Source organism: Aulonocara sp. 'chitande type north' Nkhata Bay, linkage group LG23 (assembly GCF_057382095.1).
Source record: "Aulonocara sp. 'chitande type north' Nkhata Bay isolate Kocher_YH1m ecotype deep benthic linkage group LG23, A_spYH_male_GT1.1, whole genome shotgun sequence".
Taxonomy (NCBI): Eukaryota; Metazoa; Chordata; class Actinopteri; order Cichliformes; family Cichlidae; genus Aulonocara; species Aulonocara sp. 'chitande type north' Nkhata Bay.
The window spans coordinates 35,289,778-35,307,896 of NC_141365.1; the positions used below are offsets into that span (position 1 = coordinate 35,289,778).

At 41.6% G+C, this 18,119-nt stretch overlaps 1 protein-coding gene across 4 annotated transcripts in view; it reads left to right on the forward strand.

Moving 5' to 3' along the window:
- Positions 1-18,119, forward strand: part of zranb3 (zinc finger, RAN-binding domain containing 3) — a 124,962-nt gene that overhangs the window by 41,682 nt on the left and 65,161 nt on the right. For all 4 annotated transcript variants that reach the window (XM_086281697.1, XM_086281694.1, XM_086281695.1 and 1 more), the window contains exons 9-13: positions 338-457; positions 10,378-10,497; positions 10,935-11,114; positions 11,724-11,897; positions 13,580-14,045. In XM_086281697.1, coding sequence (XP_086137823.1) covers positions 338-457; positions 10,378-10,497; positions 10,935-11,114; positions 11,724-11,897; positions 13,580-14,045 — 1,060 coding nt within the window. The remainder of the gene's footprint in view (positions 1-337; positions 458-10,377; positions 10,498-10,934; positions 11,115-11,723; positions 11,898-13,579; positions 14,046-18,119) is intronic.

Genomic DNA, 18,119 nt, shown 5'->3' on the forward strand with positions numbered 1-18,119 from the left:
ATGAAAAGGTGAGTTTTGCTTGTTTGTTATTGTCACCGAAATTAAAAAACAGAAATTCCAAAAACACACCAAGCATAAGCCAAGTTGTGAGTTATTGATTTGACTCTTGGTATCTCCGAGCTGACAAATGCGCCCCAGTCGCTCTGTGTGCACTTTCCTTTTAAAGTCTGGATCCCTGGCATTCAATAGAGAATCGATCACACGGAAAGGATGCCGCGGTGATTAATTGACTTCTTCACTGATCTCGCCGCTTCCTCTGTGTGTGGTCGACTGGTGAAGTGATGGATTCAGTAGCTCTCTTTCATCTGTGTCTATTTTTGTGTGTGTGTGTGGCCAGGCGGGAGCTGTGAAGGACTACATTAAGATGATGCTGGAGGCAGAGCAGCTGAAGTTCCTGGTGTTCGCCCACCACCTCACCATGCTGCAGGCCTGCACCGAGGCCGTCATCGAGGCCAAGGTAACCTCGGGCACTCTGCGGGCAACTGGAGCTTCTAAAATGTGTTAAAGCGGCAGTAAGCAACGGCTGTGGTGGTGCCTGTAGGATGTGTAGCAACACTGGCGAGAGGTGTGTGAATTATTTGAAATTCTAAAAGCTGCTAGCTCAGGTTCAAGTATAATTAATTTTGTAGTATGCTGCTGCTTCTCCTGGAAATCTCCATACAGAACAGTCTGTTCCATATCTCACACGCTAGCTCCAAACTCAGTGACCCACTCAGGCCTCCACTCAAACTCCCCAGCTGTACTTTAATATTCCCCAGGAAGCAGTATGCACCTCACATACTATTGGGTATATACTCAGCGCAGTCAGGAGTATATTAGCATGTAGTTTCTGACACAGCCTGTGCAGCATGCCCATATTAACATCCTACAATGTAACATATATATATATATTAGGGGTGCAACGATATTCGTATCGATATTGAACTGTTCGATACAGTGCTTTCGGTTCGGTACGCATATGTATCAAACAATACAAAACTTTTTATTTATTTTATCAACTTTCCTTCTGATGATGCTGTCTGTGTTGAGCACTCAGTGGATCTGCGCTCGACAGGGCAGCCTAGGCGGAGTAGTCGAACGCAGATTCACTGAGCGCAGGGCAAGCTAGCGAGACAGAAGTTAAGCTCTCCTTGCAACATGGCAAATTGAACCTCCCCCACCCTCATTCAGATCTGGCGTTTGGAATTATTTTGGTTTTCATGTGACGTATGACCCTGAAGGTAAGCGCGTCATGGACTAAAGTAAAACAGTATGTTGAATGTGCCATGCAATGCTCAATTACATGGGTGGGAACTAGTGTGTTAGTGCAGTTAGTTCGTTAACGTGTTGGCCGTCCAGCCCCACGCACGGGGCGATCCGCGGTAGCTCGTTAACGGAGATTTGCCGCGTTGTGGCGTTAACGTCATTTCAACGAGATTAACGCTGACAGCACTAGTGGGAACACAACGAATATGACTGCACATTTACTCCGACAGCATCCTAGTGCAAAGACAAGTGGAAGCAGACAAAAACAACAAGCATACATGCTACAAACTTTACCCGAGTCATTTAGACAGCCGTTAGCACATGATTCTCCTTATGGGGACCTGATATGTTTAATATGCTGCTGAGAATATAGCCCAGAAGAAGCGGATAGTATAGCTTTTAGTTTGGAAAGAGCCATTTCTCTGTAATAAACTCTCTTTTCCAAAGATGAGTGATTTCTCGATCAGATTTATTATTTTATTACTTTGTTGTTTCAGCAACATTAAATTTAAAAACTGGACGTTTGAGTTAAAATATATATTTATAATGTTAATAAATGACTAATTAAAAAGGCATGAACATTTATTTTTGTATCGAAAAAATATCGAACCGTGACACCGAAGAACCGAACCGAAACGTGAATTTTGTGTATCGTTGCACCCCTAATATATATATATATATATATATATATATATATATATATATTAGGGGTGCAACGATATTCGTATCGATATTGAACCGTTCGATACAGTGCTTTCGGTTCGGTACGCATATGTATCGAACAATACAAAATTTGTAATTTATTTTATCAACTTTCCTTCTGACGATGCTGTCTGTGTTGAGCGCTCAGTGAATCTGTGTTTGACTACTCCGCCTAGGCTGCACTGTCCAGCGCAGATCCACTGAGCGCTCAACACAGACAGCATAGTCAGAAGGAAGAGCACAGGGCAAGCTAGCGAGACAGAAGTTAAGCTCTCCTTGCAAGATGGACCTCCCCCACCCTCATTCAGATCTGGCGTTTGGAATTATTTTGGTTTTCATGTGACGTATGACCCTGAAGGTAAGCGAGTCATGGACTACAGTAAAACAGTATGTTGGATGTGCCATGCAATGCTCAATTACATGGGTGGGAACTAGTGTGTTAGCGCAGTTAGCTCGTTAACGTGTTGGCCGTCTAGCCCCATGCACGGGGCGATCGGCGGTAGCTCGTTAACGGAGATTTGCCGTGTTGTGGCGTTAAGGTCATTTCAACGAGATTAACCTGAAAGCACTAGTGGGAACACAACGAATATGACTGCACATTTACGCCGACATCATCCTAGTGCAAAGACAAGTGGAAGCAGAAAAAAAAAAAGCAAGCATGCTACTAACTTTAGCCGAGTCATTTAGACAGCTGTTAGCACATGATTCTCCTTATGCTGCTGAGAATATAGCCCAGAAGAAGCGGATAGTATAGCTTTTATTTTGGAAAGAGACATTTCTCTGTAATAAACTCTCTTTTCCAAAGATGAGTGATTCCTCAATCAGATACAGGGCTCGCAATATCGCTAGCCCAACGTCCCGGGGCTAGCGATTTTTTTCAGTTGGGCTACCAAAATCTATCTCTTCCCTGCCCGTCGGGCTATTGTAGGAAAAATATATGTCAATGCTTTTGCATTCTTTCGGAAATGTAGCTGGGTAATTATGTCATTGGCATCGGTGAGCCACTGTCAATATGTGACATATTGAAGTCGCGTTTGAATTTGCGCTTGTTTTTTTTGCTTTCACTTTGCAATCGTGCGAACTGTGTATAGAGAGCGACAGCACTGATCTGTGAGTGATGAAAATTTGTGCACCAATTCCTCTGACATCGTCTTATTAATCGTTAGCTTACTATGCAAACATGACAAGTGAAATCTCCCGCAGCTTAAACATGTGAGAGGTTGATCGCGCAGAGAATCGCTGAGCTTATGTGAGTGCGTGTGTAAAAGCATTTCAGTTCTGCTGAGCCAAATAAGACAGGTCAGGGTGAAGAAGTGACAGCCAAAGAAAAGCTTACCACAAAACGGAGAAGTTATGACAAATCAGACTATAAGGCAAAAAGAAAGTGCAGCTTTATGGTTTCATGGACAAAAGAATTTCTGTGGCTGTAATATGACGAGCTAAATAACCAGGGCTGCACATAAGTGGTCCGCAGGTGCGCATTCGCTGTCAAAATAAAAAACACGCACAAGGGTTAGGGTTAAATTTAAAAACTGTACTTTTGAGTTAAAATATATATTTATAATTTTAATAAATGACAAATTAAAAATGCATGAACATTTTTTTGTATCGAAAAAATATCGAACCGTGACACCAAAGTATCGAACCGAACCGTGAATTTTGTGTATCGTTGCACCCCTAATATATATATATATATATATATATATATATATATATATATATATATATATATATATATATATATATATATATATATATTAGGGGTGCGACGATCTGCTGGAGCCACTCGCCTAGCTTGGGAGTCACCGCACCTAGTGCTCCGATTACCACGGGGACCACCGTTACCTTCACCCTCCACATCCTCTCGAGCTCTTCTCTGAGCCCTTGGTATTTCTCCAGCTTCTCGTGTTCCTTCTTCCTGATATTGCTGTCATTCGGAACCGCTACATCGATCACTACGGCCGTCTTCTTCTGTTTGTCTACCACCACTATGTCCGGTTGGTTAGCCACCACCATTTTGTCTGTCTGTATCTGGAAGTCCCACAGAATCTTAGCTCGGTCATTCTCCACCACCCTTGGGGGCATCTCCCATTTTGACCTCGGGACTTCCAGGTTATACTCGGCACAGATGTTCCTGTACACTATGCCGGCCACTTGGTTATGGCGTTCCATGTATGCCTTGCCTGCTAGCATCTTGCACCCTGCTGTTATGTGCTGGATTGTCTCTGGGGCATCTTTACACAGCCTGCACCTGGGGTCTTGCCTGGTGTGATAGACCCCAGCCTCTATGGATCTTGTGCTCAGAGCTTGTTCTTGTGCTGCCATGATTAGTGCCTCTGTGCTGTCTTTCAGTCCAGCTTTGTCCAGCCACTGGTAGGATTTATTTATATATATATATATATGTATATATATATATATATATATATATATATATATATATATATATATATATATATATATATATATATATATATATATATATATATATATTAGGGGTGCAACGATATTCGTATCGATATTGAACCGTTCGATACAGTGCTTTCGGTTCGGTACGCATATGTATCGAACAATACAAAATTTGTAATTTATTTTATCAACTTTCCTTCTGACGATGCTGTCTGTGTTGAGCGCTCAGTGAATCTGCGTTCGACTACTCCGCCTAGGGTCGACAGCGCAGCCTAGGCGGAGTAGTCGAACGCAGATTCACTGAGCGCTCAACACAGACAGCATCGTCAGAAGGAAGAGCGCAGGGCAAGCTAGCGAGACAGAAGTTAAGCTCTCCTTGCAAGATGGACCTCCCCCACCCTCATTCAGATCTGGCGTTTGGAATTATTTTGGTTTTCATGTGACGTATGACCCTGAAGGTAAGCGAGTCATGGACTACAGTAAAACAGTATGTTGGATGTGCCATGCAATGCTCAATTACATGGGTGGGAACTAGTGTGTTAGCGCAGTTAGCTCGTTAACGTGTTGGCCGTCTAGCCCCATGCACGGGGCGATCGGCGGTAGCTCGTTAACGGAGATTTGCCGTGTTGTGGCGTTAAGGTCATTTCAACGAGATTAACCTGAAAGCACTAGTGGGAACACAACGAATATGACTGCACATTTACGCCGACATCATCCTAGTGCAAAGACAAGTGGAAGCAGAAAAAAAAAAAGCAAGCATGCTACTAACTTTAGCCGAGTCATTTAGACAGCTGTTAGCACATGATTCTCCTTATGCTGCTGAGAATATAGCCCAGAAGAAGCGGATAGTATAGCTTTTATTTTGGAAAGAGACATTTCTCTGTAATAAACTCTCTTTTCCAAAGATGAGTGATTCCTCAATCAGATACAGGGCTCGCAATATCGCTAGCCCAACGTCCCGGGGCTAGCGATTTTTTTCAGTCGGGCTACCAAAATCTATCTCTTCCCTGCCCGTCGGGCTATTGTAGGAAAAATATATGTCAATGCTTTTGCATTCTTTCGGAAATGTAGCTGGGTAATTATGTCATTGGCATCGGTGAGCCACTGTCAATATGTGACATATTGAAATCGCGTTTGAATTTGCGCTTGTTTTTTTGCTTTCACTTTGCAATCGTGCGAACTGTGTATAGAGAGCGACAGCACTGATCTGTGAGTGATGATAATTTGTGCACCAATTCCTCTGACATCGTCTTATTAATCGTTAGCTTACTATGCAAACATGACAAGTGAAATCTCCCACAGCTTAAACATGTGAGAGGTTGATCGCGCAGAGAATCGCTGAGCTTATGTGAGTGCGTGTCTAAAAGCAGCAGGATTTATATTTGACTATGATGACCTGGATGACTGAGAACCTTCACAGACAGATATATATTTTAGTTCTGCTGAGCCAAATAAGACAGGTCAGGGTGAAGAAGTGACAGCCAAAGAAAAGCTTACCACAAAACGGAAAAGTTATGACAAATCAGACTATAAGGCAAAAAGAAAGTGCAGCTTTATGGTTTCATGGACAAAATAATTTCTGTAGCTGCAATATGACGAGCTAAATAACCAGCTGTTCAGCTGTTTGTAACACTTCCTACGTCCATCAGCGCGAACTATCGCATGTCCGCCATGTCCTGCCCAAAACCAGAAGTGACGTCATTTTGCAGAAATGTAGTTTTTCACCATCAGGGCCTTATGAGCCTATACTGGTGTTTTTAAAAGTTATGTTTGACTTTATGACTTTCTGTGTCGTTTCTTGGATGCTTAGGACTAATATTGCACTGCTGGAAATAGTTTATTTTGATGCATATGCTGCTTTTTTGCAAATTTGCGTTGTAAGATTTATTTTCGTTTTTCCTGCAGTGTATAATAATTGGTGTATTTCAAAAATAAAACTATGAAGACGCTTAAAATAAATTTTCTGTGGTGGGAAACTATTTTGTGCAACTTTTTTGTATTTACAGTTTTGAGGGATAAGCCTCTTAAATTTCTCTAACTAGAAATACATGTTAAAAAAACAAAAACGATTTTACATTTTTTTTGTAGTTTATTGCACCTTTTTGCAATTTATGTAATTACTATGCACTTAATGCATTCATATTATTAGAATTTGGGCTATAATGGTTGTATTGATGTATATCAACTTGAAATGATCCCAAAAATGGCACTACAGCATGTAAAAATATAATATAAGCTCTGGCACACTTGGTTCTATGTCTTAAATCTATGTAGTCTTAAAGGGTTAAGTGTAACGTGAAAGTACTAAATGTGTAGATTGTATTCATATTTCACTTCCACTTCCTGGCATACCAGAGGTAATTGGCCCCATGCTTAAGTTTTATTCCTTCATCCATAGTCCCGCTGTGTTTAGAAGTCAAATCCTTCTCATGGCTGTGATTATACCTTCGACAGGGTACTAAGCTCTGAGCTGTGCCAGTTGGGCTTTTACTTACAGTAGATGTTAGTCGTGAATTATATGAATCTGCATCTTATCAGGTACGTTTAGCTGCATCGTTTGGATGATTAACAAATTAGTTTATACACTGAGACGCTTCGAGCCATCCACATTCTTGAGGGAAACTCTTCTTTTGCTTTCATAGTAAGTAAACTTTACTTCCACAACTTCTTCTCAAGTCATCACAAGCAAACGATATCTCAACCTGTGAAAGAGTTCAAATGTGTGTTTGCGGATGTGCGCTCGCGCGTGCGTGTGTGTGTCACTGAGGTCGGGGAGGTGTCGGCTGAATGTAATGTAGCGGTGCAACGTGTGATAGCACATTCCTCCTTGAGACGCTCACTCCGTGGTGCATTCGCACTCACTAATTAACAGAAATGAGCTAAAAAAGGAACGACAAGCAACGCACTGTGATGAGAAGCTTGGCAGGGACAAGCGACTGTGCTCCAATTACAGTGTTGTCACTGTTTTTTCTGCTCCGCACGCTCTCATTCTTCACCTGGTGTCAAACTGGTTGGAAGTTTTTATCATCAATGTTTTTTTTTTCCCCCACCAGCTAATAAACAACTCAGTTTTACGGCCTTGAGATATTGTTTATTCCTGCTAAGTCTCCGTGAGCACATTTATTTGACCTTTATTTTTCCAGGAAAAGTCAAACAGACCTGTGTGTTCTTCTTCAGCGCGGTTCTCCTTCATATTCATGCAGTTACAGCTACATTCACACGCGGGAGCGCCACAGTGCGAACACGCTATCCTACTGTCGGCCACCGCGCAGCTCCGCGGGACAAATGGCCCCAAATCAAAAGAGTGAGGTCACCGCAGCACATCAGCGGCGCGGTGAAGGTCGAGTTCAGGTTTAATAAACATGGCAGCCGCCCGCTCCCTTTGTTTGGTGTTTCATTATGCTATCAAATATTGTGTTATTAGCGGCGTTCTCGTTTTATTTAAATCATTGCAGCTCCCCTGCTGATGTCTTTGATGGTGTATCCATTCACATTTCTCTTATTGAAATGTCTGCAGGAACCTAGAATACAGGTTAATGAAGTGCTACACTCCTTTAATGTTCCAGCACCAATCTGCACCACCTTTTTACAGACAGACAATACCATTCCTCTCAGTTTGAAGCTTTATTTCTCTTCAACAACCACACACCACATATCTCGTCCTGTTTTTGGCCCGATTCTTTTGCTAAAGAATAGAGGTACGAGTGCTGGATAATAAGCATAGACTATGTACAAAAGCTGATTGTTGCCAACATGTTGGCATCCATTGGTGTTTGTTCTGCTGATTTAAAGCCTTTAGTTTTGCGTTTTGGCTGTCACCATCCCGTTAGCTTTGAAACAAGTTTCAAATGGGTGCTAATTGTGACTTCCAAAAAGCAGGCTTACATGATTAAGCCCGATCGCTAAATGATTTTTAAAGAAATACTGATGTTATGATACCTCTTTGATATTCATTTCTTTCACACACACAAAACATAAAGAGGTCTTCCTAACTGTTCTTATGTATAGTATTTACTCATTTATGCTCAAACCTGTGCCGAGTCTCCACTGGTGGACGAACTAAGCCTTGTTTTCTAACCCCTGTTTTGGTACCGTTCTCTGAAAAGGCTCATTTTTCAGGTACAGTTGGTCATTTTAACTTGTGACTCTTTTTGGGGTTGACTCTTTTTCTGAGCCTGCTTAAACTGGACTTTTGAAGAATTGCAGTACTTTCAAACTGGCTTTATTTTTCAGCTTAAATTGCTGCTGGAGATTAACACAGATTTACCAGCTCTTGCTCTAGTCAACAGACTGGCTTTAACCTTGGTCAGATATGACCAGTAGGGGCGGGTTTTAATAATCGATTCATCGATTAAAATCGATTCTGGCTTGGATAACGTGATATCGATTCATTAAAATCTTGAATCGATTTTTTTATATAAATGTATTTTGTCCAAAATTCCAGAATCTCAGGTGAAACGTCACAAACTTTTGACAACCACCAAACATTTAAAACGGTAAATGAGAGCAGGAACACGGCTTCTGAACAAAGACGTAAACACAAAGCACTACCCGCAGATCAGAATCAGTGAGATGTCGCCTTTCTCACCCGACGGCACGGACACGGTCGGGGCTGAAAGCCAACAGCTCGCTGATTCTGATGTTTCGGCGGGTCCGCGCTTTGTGTTTACGCCCTTTTTGCGCTGATTCGAAAGCTGTTAGTTTTATCTCTCTCCAAACAATATTGACCGAACCAGCAGCAAAAGAAGATCCAAACTAAGCTTCACATAAACATCGTCATGGACTCCCTCTGACTTTTGCTGTTTTGCTTCCACCACGATAAAATCACACTTCATGCACAGCTCTCGCATTCTCTCTCTCTCTCAGTGTACTTCAAGAACAGTTTCCCGTCTATATCCGAAATCTGTTTTCTGCATTATTCGCTTGCTTGTTACGCACAAGTCTACTGTTACTTACAGCGCTGTTGGCCAATGTTTTTTTTTCCTTATACTCACTTCCGAAAAGAAAACCTAGTTTCTGCCGTTCAACAGGCTTCTGAACAAATTTAAACTTTTTAAAGTAATACAAAATGCAAAACGCTCAGCCGTGTCTCTAATAAAACCGCTGTAACTTCAGAGGTAATGTTCATGTGTTGATTAATGGTTTTATTTCGTTTTTGATGTACTGCAGAATATCTTTATAAAATCCCAGGCCAGGAAAATCACCTTCATGTTTTTCTGTGTTTTATCTTCAGCTACTTTGACACAAAGGCATCTGCTGTGATGCTCACACCTTTGATAAAGTCTTGCGAGTGTCAGCTTCCTTCTTATAGATACAAAAATACGGAAATGTACTGATCTGAATTATAATATTTCTGACTGTCTGAGGCAAAATTTCCCAGATTCAAATCGAATTGAATCAAATCGTGGATCGAATCGATTCAGGACCTTGTGAATCGGAATCGAATCGATTCTAGAAATCAGTGACGATACCCAGCCCTAATGACCAGTATCTTCTGAAGGCTAACATTAATGTTAACAAACTTCAGACAGATGTTGATCTTTATCTGATTTAGTGGCGCTGACCTCTTGTTGTACAGGAACCGCACATTTTAACATGCCAAATATAAACACAGTGTGACTCACACACCTTAAAGTTGAGCTCATTTAGACATCATCATTGTTCATTTGGAGTTACGCTTATGTCCATTTAATAAATGTATTAACTCTTCTGTTAGTTGCTCTAGTCTCTCTTGAAGGAAATATATTCTCCCTTTTCCCTTTGTTTACTTGCTGGATGGAAACTTTATGCAGCACTTTGTCCTGTACAGATAACTTTTTTCTTTCTTTCTTTTTTTTTTAGCTTTGTGACAATAACTGTGTGCATCAGCTGGAGATTGGAGCTGTGTCTCCTGGTTAGAAAGATTATTGCCTTAAAACTGTCGAGTGTTATTATATTATTTTACATTGCTCAACTGCCACTTTTAGTGATCTAAATTGTCCTTTGAAAATCAAACGCTGCGTTGTCTCGACTCCATCCTGACAGGCTGGTTATATCCGAATCGATGGCAGCGTACCGTCATCAGAGCGAATCCAGTTGGTCCACAGATTCCAGAGTGACCCAGAAACCCGAGTGGCCATCCTCAGCATCCAGGCAGCTGGACAGGTACTTGCATACTTATCCAGCAGGCTATGCAGGCTATGCTTGATCATAATAAAGGAAATAAGACACCCTGCAGTCAATTGGAAAATCAGCTAAATAGACTCAATTTTGCATATTAGAGGTAATTATGGTTTGTACTGGTTGCTGTGAATCCTAATATCATAGAGAAATGAATGGTGGAAACGTGTTCTAGTCTTAATAATAAACTCATTGACCTCAATTATTCTGAGTGACCAACAGAAATGTTATGCATTCCAATCAAAAGAAGTGGGTGCTTGAAGCACTTACGTATCAATTAGCTGATAATATTCTGCTATTAAAAAGAATTTCAACAAATTCAATTTCATTCAATCGGACTGGATTGTTCCATTTTTGAGGTGGTTGTACTGGGTACTCTGAAACAGATATGTAGCGTGTGTGTTTGTGTGTGTCCTCTCCAGGGTTTGACCTTCACCGCTGCCAGCCACGTGGTGTTTGCCGAGCTCTACTGGAACCCCGGTCACGTCAAGCAGGCTGAAGATCGTGCCCACCGCATTGGGCAGACGTCCTCCGTCAACGTGCATTATCTCATTGCCAAGGGCACCTTCGACACCGTCATGTGGTCCATGCTCAACAGGAAGGTACTGTGGGTGACATTATGGCAGCAAAGTTGGAGAAATTTATGCAAAGCTGCTTATGATTTCACTGGTCATATTAAATTTGAATGATAAATCACCCTTACTGCTCTTGTACTGATTAGGCTCTTCAGTGTTTTTAATGGAGGCAATACTAACATTTGCATATTGCTACGCAATAAGTTTTAAGAGTAATCCAGAAGTTTCTCTTCCTGGACAGGATGTTTCTGTCTCCAAATTACGATTACACATCATGGCTTCCAAACTGATCATCACAAACGAAGTTGTGAATAAATTTAAATGATTTCTGATCTGAAAAATATTTACTTCGCGCAAGTAGGTTTGTCAACATAGGACAACAGTGGTGAGTGATCGCAGGACCTTTTTCATGGTTAAAGGGAAAACTCCTTTACGACATCCAACCAAGAGAAAACCCTTTTTCCTTAAACTGTTCACTTGAGTTTCTTATTGTTTTATTTAAAATGTATTCTTGTGGTGTAAAGAAGCAAAACTGTAAAAAACCAAAAAAAAACAACAAAAAAATGTGTCACTGTTCATAAATTTGTGGACCTAAGTGTGAAGTGAAGGTACAACATAAGGTTCCTTGTGTTTCAGGAAAAGGTGACTGGCAGCACTCTAAATGGAAGAAAGGAATATCTGAAGGCCGACGAGGGCGACAAGGACAAATGGGAGTTCCTCAACTTTGCCAACGCGTGGACGCCAAGTGAGATGGCGCTGCCGCTGGAGGGAAGCACAGGAAATGCCAAAACCGACGTCTTCTTTACTCATGTGAGTCAGCAGGAAATCTTCAACAGACATCTATTTCTTTCTCTCTTTAAATTAGCTCTGACATGCCGAGCCATCGAGTATAAAGCCACAGGAGCTTTCATAATAAATGAGTCTAATTTCATATAAAGTCATCACACTTACTGTTTGGTTTGTTCCTCATTTCTCTATGCCACCACTGGCTCTGTAGCTCCATAGCAAAGCATAATGTGATGTATGAGAAAAGAAAGTTGCTTTTTCTCGTTGCCATCATAAATAAATCTGCACGAGGACCTTGGGAGCTCGAGAGCTGTGGTCCGGGTGGTGATAACTAAATCGCTGCATAAGGAGTTCTTGTTGCGGCATTGTCATTTGAAACTGAGTGTAGAAAGCTGTTGTACGAATGTAAAAGAAAACAAAAGCATGCACACAGACGTGGAAACGTTTCACACTACTGATCAGCCACAACATTGAAACCACACTTTGAATATTGTGTAGGCTTTCACTGCCACACGAACTCTGAGCTGTTAAAGTGCAGACTCCTGGAGACCTTTGACCTTTGTCCTCTGGAGCCCAGACATTAAGCAGCAGATCCTTAAAGTCCTGCATGTTGCGAGATGGGGACATCCTCACAGAGACATCCCACCACATTCAGATCTAGGCCAAGTCAGCACCTTGAACTCTTTGTCAAGGTCCTGAAAAGTGTTTGCAGTGCGACAAGGTCCGTAATCCTTCTGAAATAGGCCACGGCCACCGGGGAATCCCGCTGCAACAAATCCAGCTCCAGCTACGCTCACGCCTAGTCAAGTAGTGTGTGGGGTGTAAAGGTTGTATCCCTAAAAAAGTTCAAATTCATTTAATTTTTCAGTCAGAGGCTGAACAAGTTTACCATTTAAGGCCATTTCATACTGGAATATCTTGCAAACATGAACCAGTAAGTCCAGAGAGGAGGTTCTTTTGTTATCTGCCACTCACACTTTCTGTCTCAGTTTCACATCAGAAACCCTTCCTCTTCTTTTTCTTCTTTTATTGTGAAACATTCGGAGGAACAGTCTGTGGAAAAATCACATTATGAGCAGATATTTGCTGCTCTTTGTTGTTCATTTGTAAGGTTGTCCGCTCATTACCAGCAATTATGTCCTTAGCTGTTAGCTCTGCACTCCTCTCTGACTGTTGGCGACTAAAATCTGCTCCAGTTGGTGGAAACAGGGTGTTGTGTCACATCTTAGAATGTTTCAATTTCACTTGTCGGTGGTTTTAATGTCGCAGCCAAATTGGTAAAATGTGTAACGCTTGTTTTTTTTAAGAAGAGACACATGGTACTGTTAGGATCATTATTTAATGACTGTGATGACTCGAGACGAAAAATGAAGACACTTTATAGTGTGATGGATTTATGAATTATGAAAAACTGAAAGAGCTGCACAAAATTTGTGATCAACATTAGAACATTTTGTATTTGTAGCATTGTATTTTTACATTACTGATGTGTAAAGAATTAAATGGGGTTTCTGATCATCGTTGCGTGTGTTACCATGGTGTTGCTGTATGCAAATGACTGCCTTTGATGGTGAAAACAAAAGGAGGATTTGATTCAGGGATGCTTTGTCACTTTACAGGTGGATTGAAAATTGGGTGCTACAGAGACAAAAACCGACTTGAGCTTGTATTTTTATTCATTATTTATTTTATATTTTTTGCTTTAGTTTGAGAAAGAAAAGCAGCACGACATCCGTTCCTTCTTCTCTCCGCAAGCTGGCAAGACGAAGAGGAAGAGAACAGAAGATGAAGAAAGTCCCTCCATCTCCTCAGAGACGGCTGCCACGCCAGCTGGCATCCGGGTATACTTAGAAAACAGCGAGGAGGGGAACGAGGAGTCATGCTCCCAAACCTCCAAAACGCCCGATCGGGATTTCTCGCCCCAGCTGAAAAGGCTGCGAACACCGCAGCCCAACCGGAGCCCCACGTCTCGATTTGGGGGGAAGCGGAGGTCGTCTGCAGGGGGGATCAGCGCAGGCAGACCTGCCAACGCGGTCTCCCTAATGTCTCAGCCGTCTGAGCCTGATCCTGCATCCGTGTGGAATTGCGGGGCCTGCACCTACTCCAACAGCAGCCTGTTGCCGTACTGCGAGATGTGTGAGTGCCCGCGCTCTACCTCTGCTGTCAGCTCAGGTAAGAGTAAGGAACAAATAATATCCAATTATCCGATCCCCCCCCCTCCTCTCACCCATCCCACCCCCAACCTGCTGTTTGCGTCTGCCTGTGTGGCCCTCTTCTTCTTCTTCTCCATCTTTCTCTTTATTTTGCTGTTGTTTATTTTTGTTTTTAATTAAATTCACAAACCTGATTGCAAATCAAACTGAATTTTATTAAGGAAACGCACGCGCTTCCATCATCTCTTGTCTAAAATGAAGCACCTGAAGCTGAAATCCATTCATTGCTTTATTTTCCTTCCTGTCAATATCAATCGTGGCAGTCTGTTGACATAATACTTTTGAACAGCATTACAGATTTCACCAGATGGAGATGCGAGATAGCAAAAGATGGAGGCAGACTTCCCAGAGTCTGAAATAGCACTGCTCAGAGAATATTGTCTGTCTCCCTCTCCTCTCTCTCTCTGCAGATGACAAGGACACAGTATAATTCTCACCTGTCAAGCTGAGAGAGAGAGCGAACAGGCGCCTACTATTGCTGCAAACGTCTCACACAAAGTTGGGAAAAGTTGAGCTGGCTCGAGCTGATATCTCTGACAGCCTATGATTGTATCTTGCAAAGAAGAGGGGAGGGAAGTCGTTATGACCTGGCAGACTGCAGGTCCATGCTCTTTAGATGTCTGAGATGCATCAAATCAGTTTGAGAGATGATTTAAAATAAAATAAAATCCCCAAACTTGAATGTAGTTCACAGCTGTAATGTTTAGGTAACATGAGTTTAATACTTTTAGTACTCCACTGGCTGAATAAAGCCTTATATGAGCATGAGCTAAAGATAAGTCATTAGTCAAAAAAAACCTAGTTTACGGCAGGTTAAGGTAGCATTTACCGATTGCTTTATAAAGACAGACTGCACTGCCTGATCACACACTTTATTTGATGCACTTAGAGGAGGCGTATTACTCTTCTCCTTATTTGATGCCACATATATCCTGTTAAATAATGAGGTCAGACTCTGTGCAAAGTAATCCCAGTTATACACTTTTTTTCTACTCTTGGATCTATATGATGCCCAAGAGGGTGGACATCCCTAATATGGTCGTTGCAGGCACACAGCCAAAAGCAGCGAGTCAAAAGGAGCAGGTTTAAGGCGAACCAACACAGAGTATCAACAAAGACCAGCACAATGAAAAAAGATTATTTTGATCTATCAAAAGCTACTGTAGTCCAAGAATAAAACTGAGAAGTTAAAAATGAGCACAGCAGGTCAATTTTAATCAATTCATGTTTTTAACTATGGTACTTCAGAAAATTATTAAAATGTTTAAAACAGAGCAAAATGCACACTGATGAATGACACAGTTTAATCTCAGTGTCAGAGTAGTTATGTATCCAGACGAGTCATAAAAAAAGTAATTCCACATGAGCATAACCTCTGGCCTTCCAGACTGCCAGCTCGATGAGGTAGCAGAGTACAATACTGTCAAATAAAGCCTTTCAGGCTTGATGTTGAAATCTAAATTATTAGTTGGAGAACAGTAATTATAAAGAGCACATCTACCATGAAAAGCCTTTTTGCTCCAGTGAGGGTGTTTGCTTTTATTCACCTTCACTCTGAAAACATTTGAGAATTTGGGGAAGAAGAAAAGGGGGGGAAAAAAACACTTGTTGGCGCTTTTACCAAAAGACAGGTGATGATTGATGTTAGCCTCGTGTTCGTGAGCTAAATATGGAGCTGGAGTCGGTTGGCTTTGAGAACAGCTAAGCTAGATGTTTCACTAAGTTTAAAAGTACCGTTAACCTTGTAATGCCTAAACCATAAAATAACTGCAAAAAAATTAACATCTTTGAAACTGCAGTGTTTATTGAGATACTCTCGGTGTTACAGAGTTAACAGGATTTGTTAAATACGATGTGTCGCATTTATTCAATCTATGCCTTTTCCAGGTTTTACATTTTGGAACCATGGCGGACAAAGAAAGTCCCAGGAGGACACCATAGATTGTTTATGATAAGACACAGCCTCTGAAAAAGGCCAGAGCTCACCATACTTTCTAATGGCCAGCAGGGGGCGACTCCTCTGGTTACAAAATGAAATCTGATTGTATGGAAGGCTATGGCAAAATGATGCTACTTCTCACCTGCTTTATGACCTCAGTCAAATCATTCCACAGGTTTTGTTTTATTTTTTGCTTTATTTTGTGAATTATGGACCCACTGCAGGTAAAATAGATAATAAAGGTGAGTATGAGTTGGGGCGTGGCTACACAGTCCCCTGTTTTCAAACATATTCCTGCTACACCCTGTCCTTGCTCCAAGAGAATGAAAGCCAAAATACCAAAGTCGAAGTTTTTAAACAAATGGCAACATTGTTGTCCATCTTTTACCTACAGTCTATTATGGGTGATAACATTTGGCTGACTGATAAACTTTAGAAACACGCTTCCCGTAGATTACATTCTACATAAATCTAAGGTTACCTAACTAGTTTAGCATCCTTTAGGACTCTGTAAAATGTTGACATCGATATAGTCCTAACACTATAGCCCTGCGTGTGTTTAAAGAAAAAGGTTGACACTGCATTAATGACTCTGAAGTCTCTGTATTATAATATAAGCGCTATAGTGAGTGCAAGCACACAGTAAATATTGGCTGAAGGTCTGTTTGCGGCTCGGTCCATTGGAAGTGAAGCCGGTGCACTTAAAACAGACACAGAACAAACAAGCAGTACCTCAGCTTTTGAGCAGCATAAAAACACCCACCCACACATTTTTCTTTTTTAACAAAATTCAGCCCCCATTTCATGCTCAGCTGCAGCAGATGCTTGATAACTATTCAGCAATCACACTCTCTTCTTTGTCACAAGCGCCACTCTGCATTCACAGCAGCAGGCCGTGTCAGCTTGCTAGACAGGGAATTTAACAACCTGCTAAATTTGTAAATGACAGACTGCGCGGAAAAATAACAACTGTATTTATGAAGATATCTCTCAACTTGGCACTGCAATCCACAGCTCGTGGAAATGTAAGAAAATAATCAGGCCGAAGCCTGTAGTGTGACATGAGAAATGCTATCTCTTCAAGAGCAACAATTTTTCACAATGACTATAAAGAAAGCCAGGACGCTATGAATCACAGAATACTGACACATGATACAAGGACGTCAGGGCTTTGTATTTAAAGTAAAGGCAAAGATGTATCCGAGGCATTTGGCTTCCGCTCTGTATTTTCACAGAATGGCAAAAATACAACAAGCCAGCAGCTGTAGAGGAAGAGCAGCGAGCAAACAGAAGGGATATTGGTCTGTTTTACCGTGAGGCGTTTGGACCAGAATAAAATGTACCGGAAAGTAACAGAAGGAGATGCATGAAGTAAGAAGGACTAAGATTTCAAGGGTTTTTTCTTTTGTTCAGTGGAAAGTATTGATGCTAGATGTGGGAAGCAGGAGAAACGGGAGCTTAAAACCTGGCTACCACCCTTTGCAGAGCCCTGTGTTTCTTTAGCTGTCGTGGTTACATCTGTCAATTCTTATATTCTAGCACATCACGCTGCAGTGGCAGATTTACTGCCGAAAATGGGAAAGTTTGTCACTTTTAAGTTTCACAACCAAAATAATCAGTGTCACTATAGATTTTAAAGGGTACATTTAATGGTAGATTTTCAGCTCTAGATTCTCATTCCCGGGCTCATCTAGACTTGTTTTGCATAATTGACAGTTTAAAAGAATCCCTTTTTATATCAACTTTATATCAACTCAGTGAAACTTCTTTGTTCTTCTGTTTTAAAAGTCGTTTCAGCTGCTCTCTCTTTAAGCCCTCCCTTCCTAGAAGCCTACTTTATGAATGACTAACTTCCAAAAGCTTGCCAAAGGGCAGCACATAGTGATTATGAGCTGTACCGGCTGTACGATGGGGCGATCGTGGCTCAAGAGTTAGGAGTTCGCCGGGTAATCGGAAGGTTGCCGGTTCGAGCCCTGGCTTGGACAGTCTCGGTCGTTGTGTCCTTGGGCAAGACACTTCACCCGTTGCCTACTGGTGGTGGTCAGAGGGCCCGGTGGCGCCAGTGTCCGGCAGCCTCGCCTCTGTCAGTGCGCC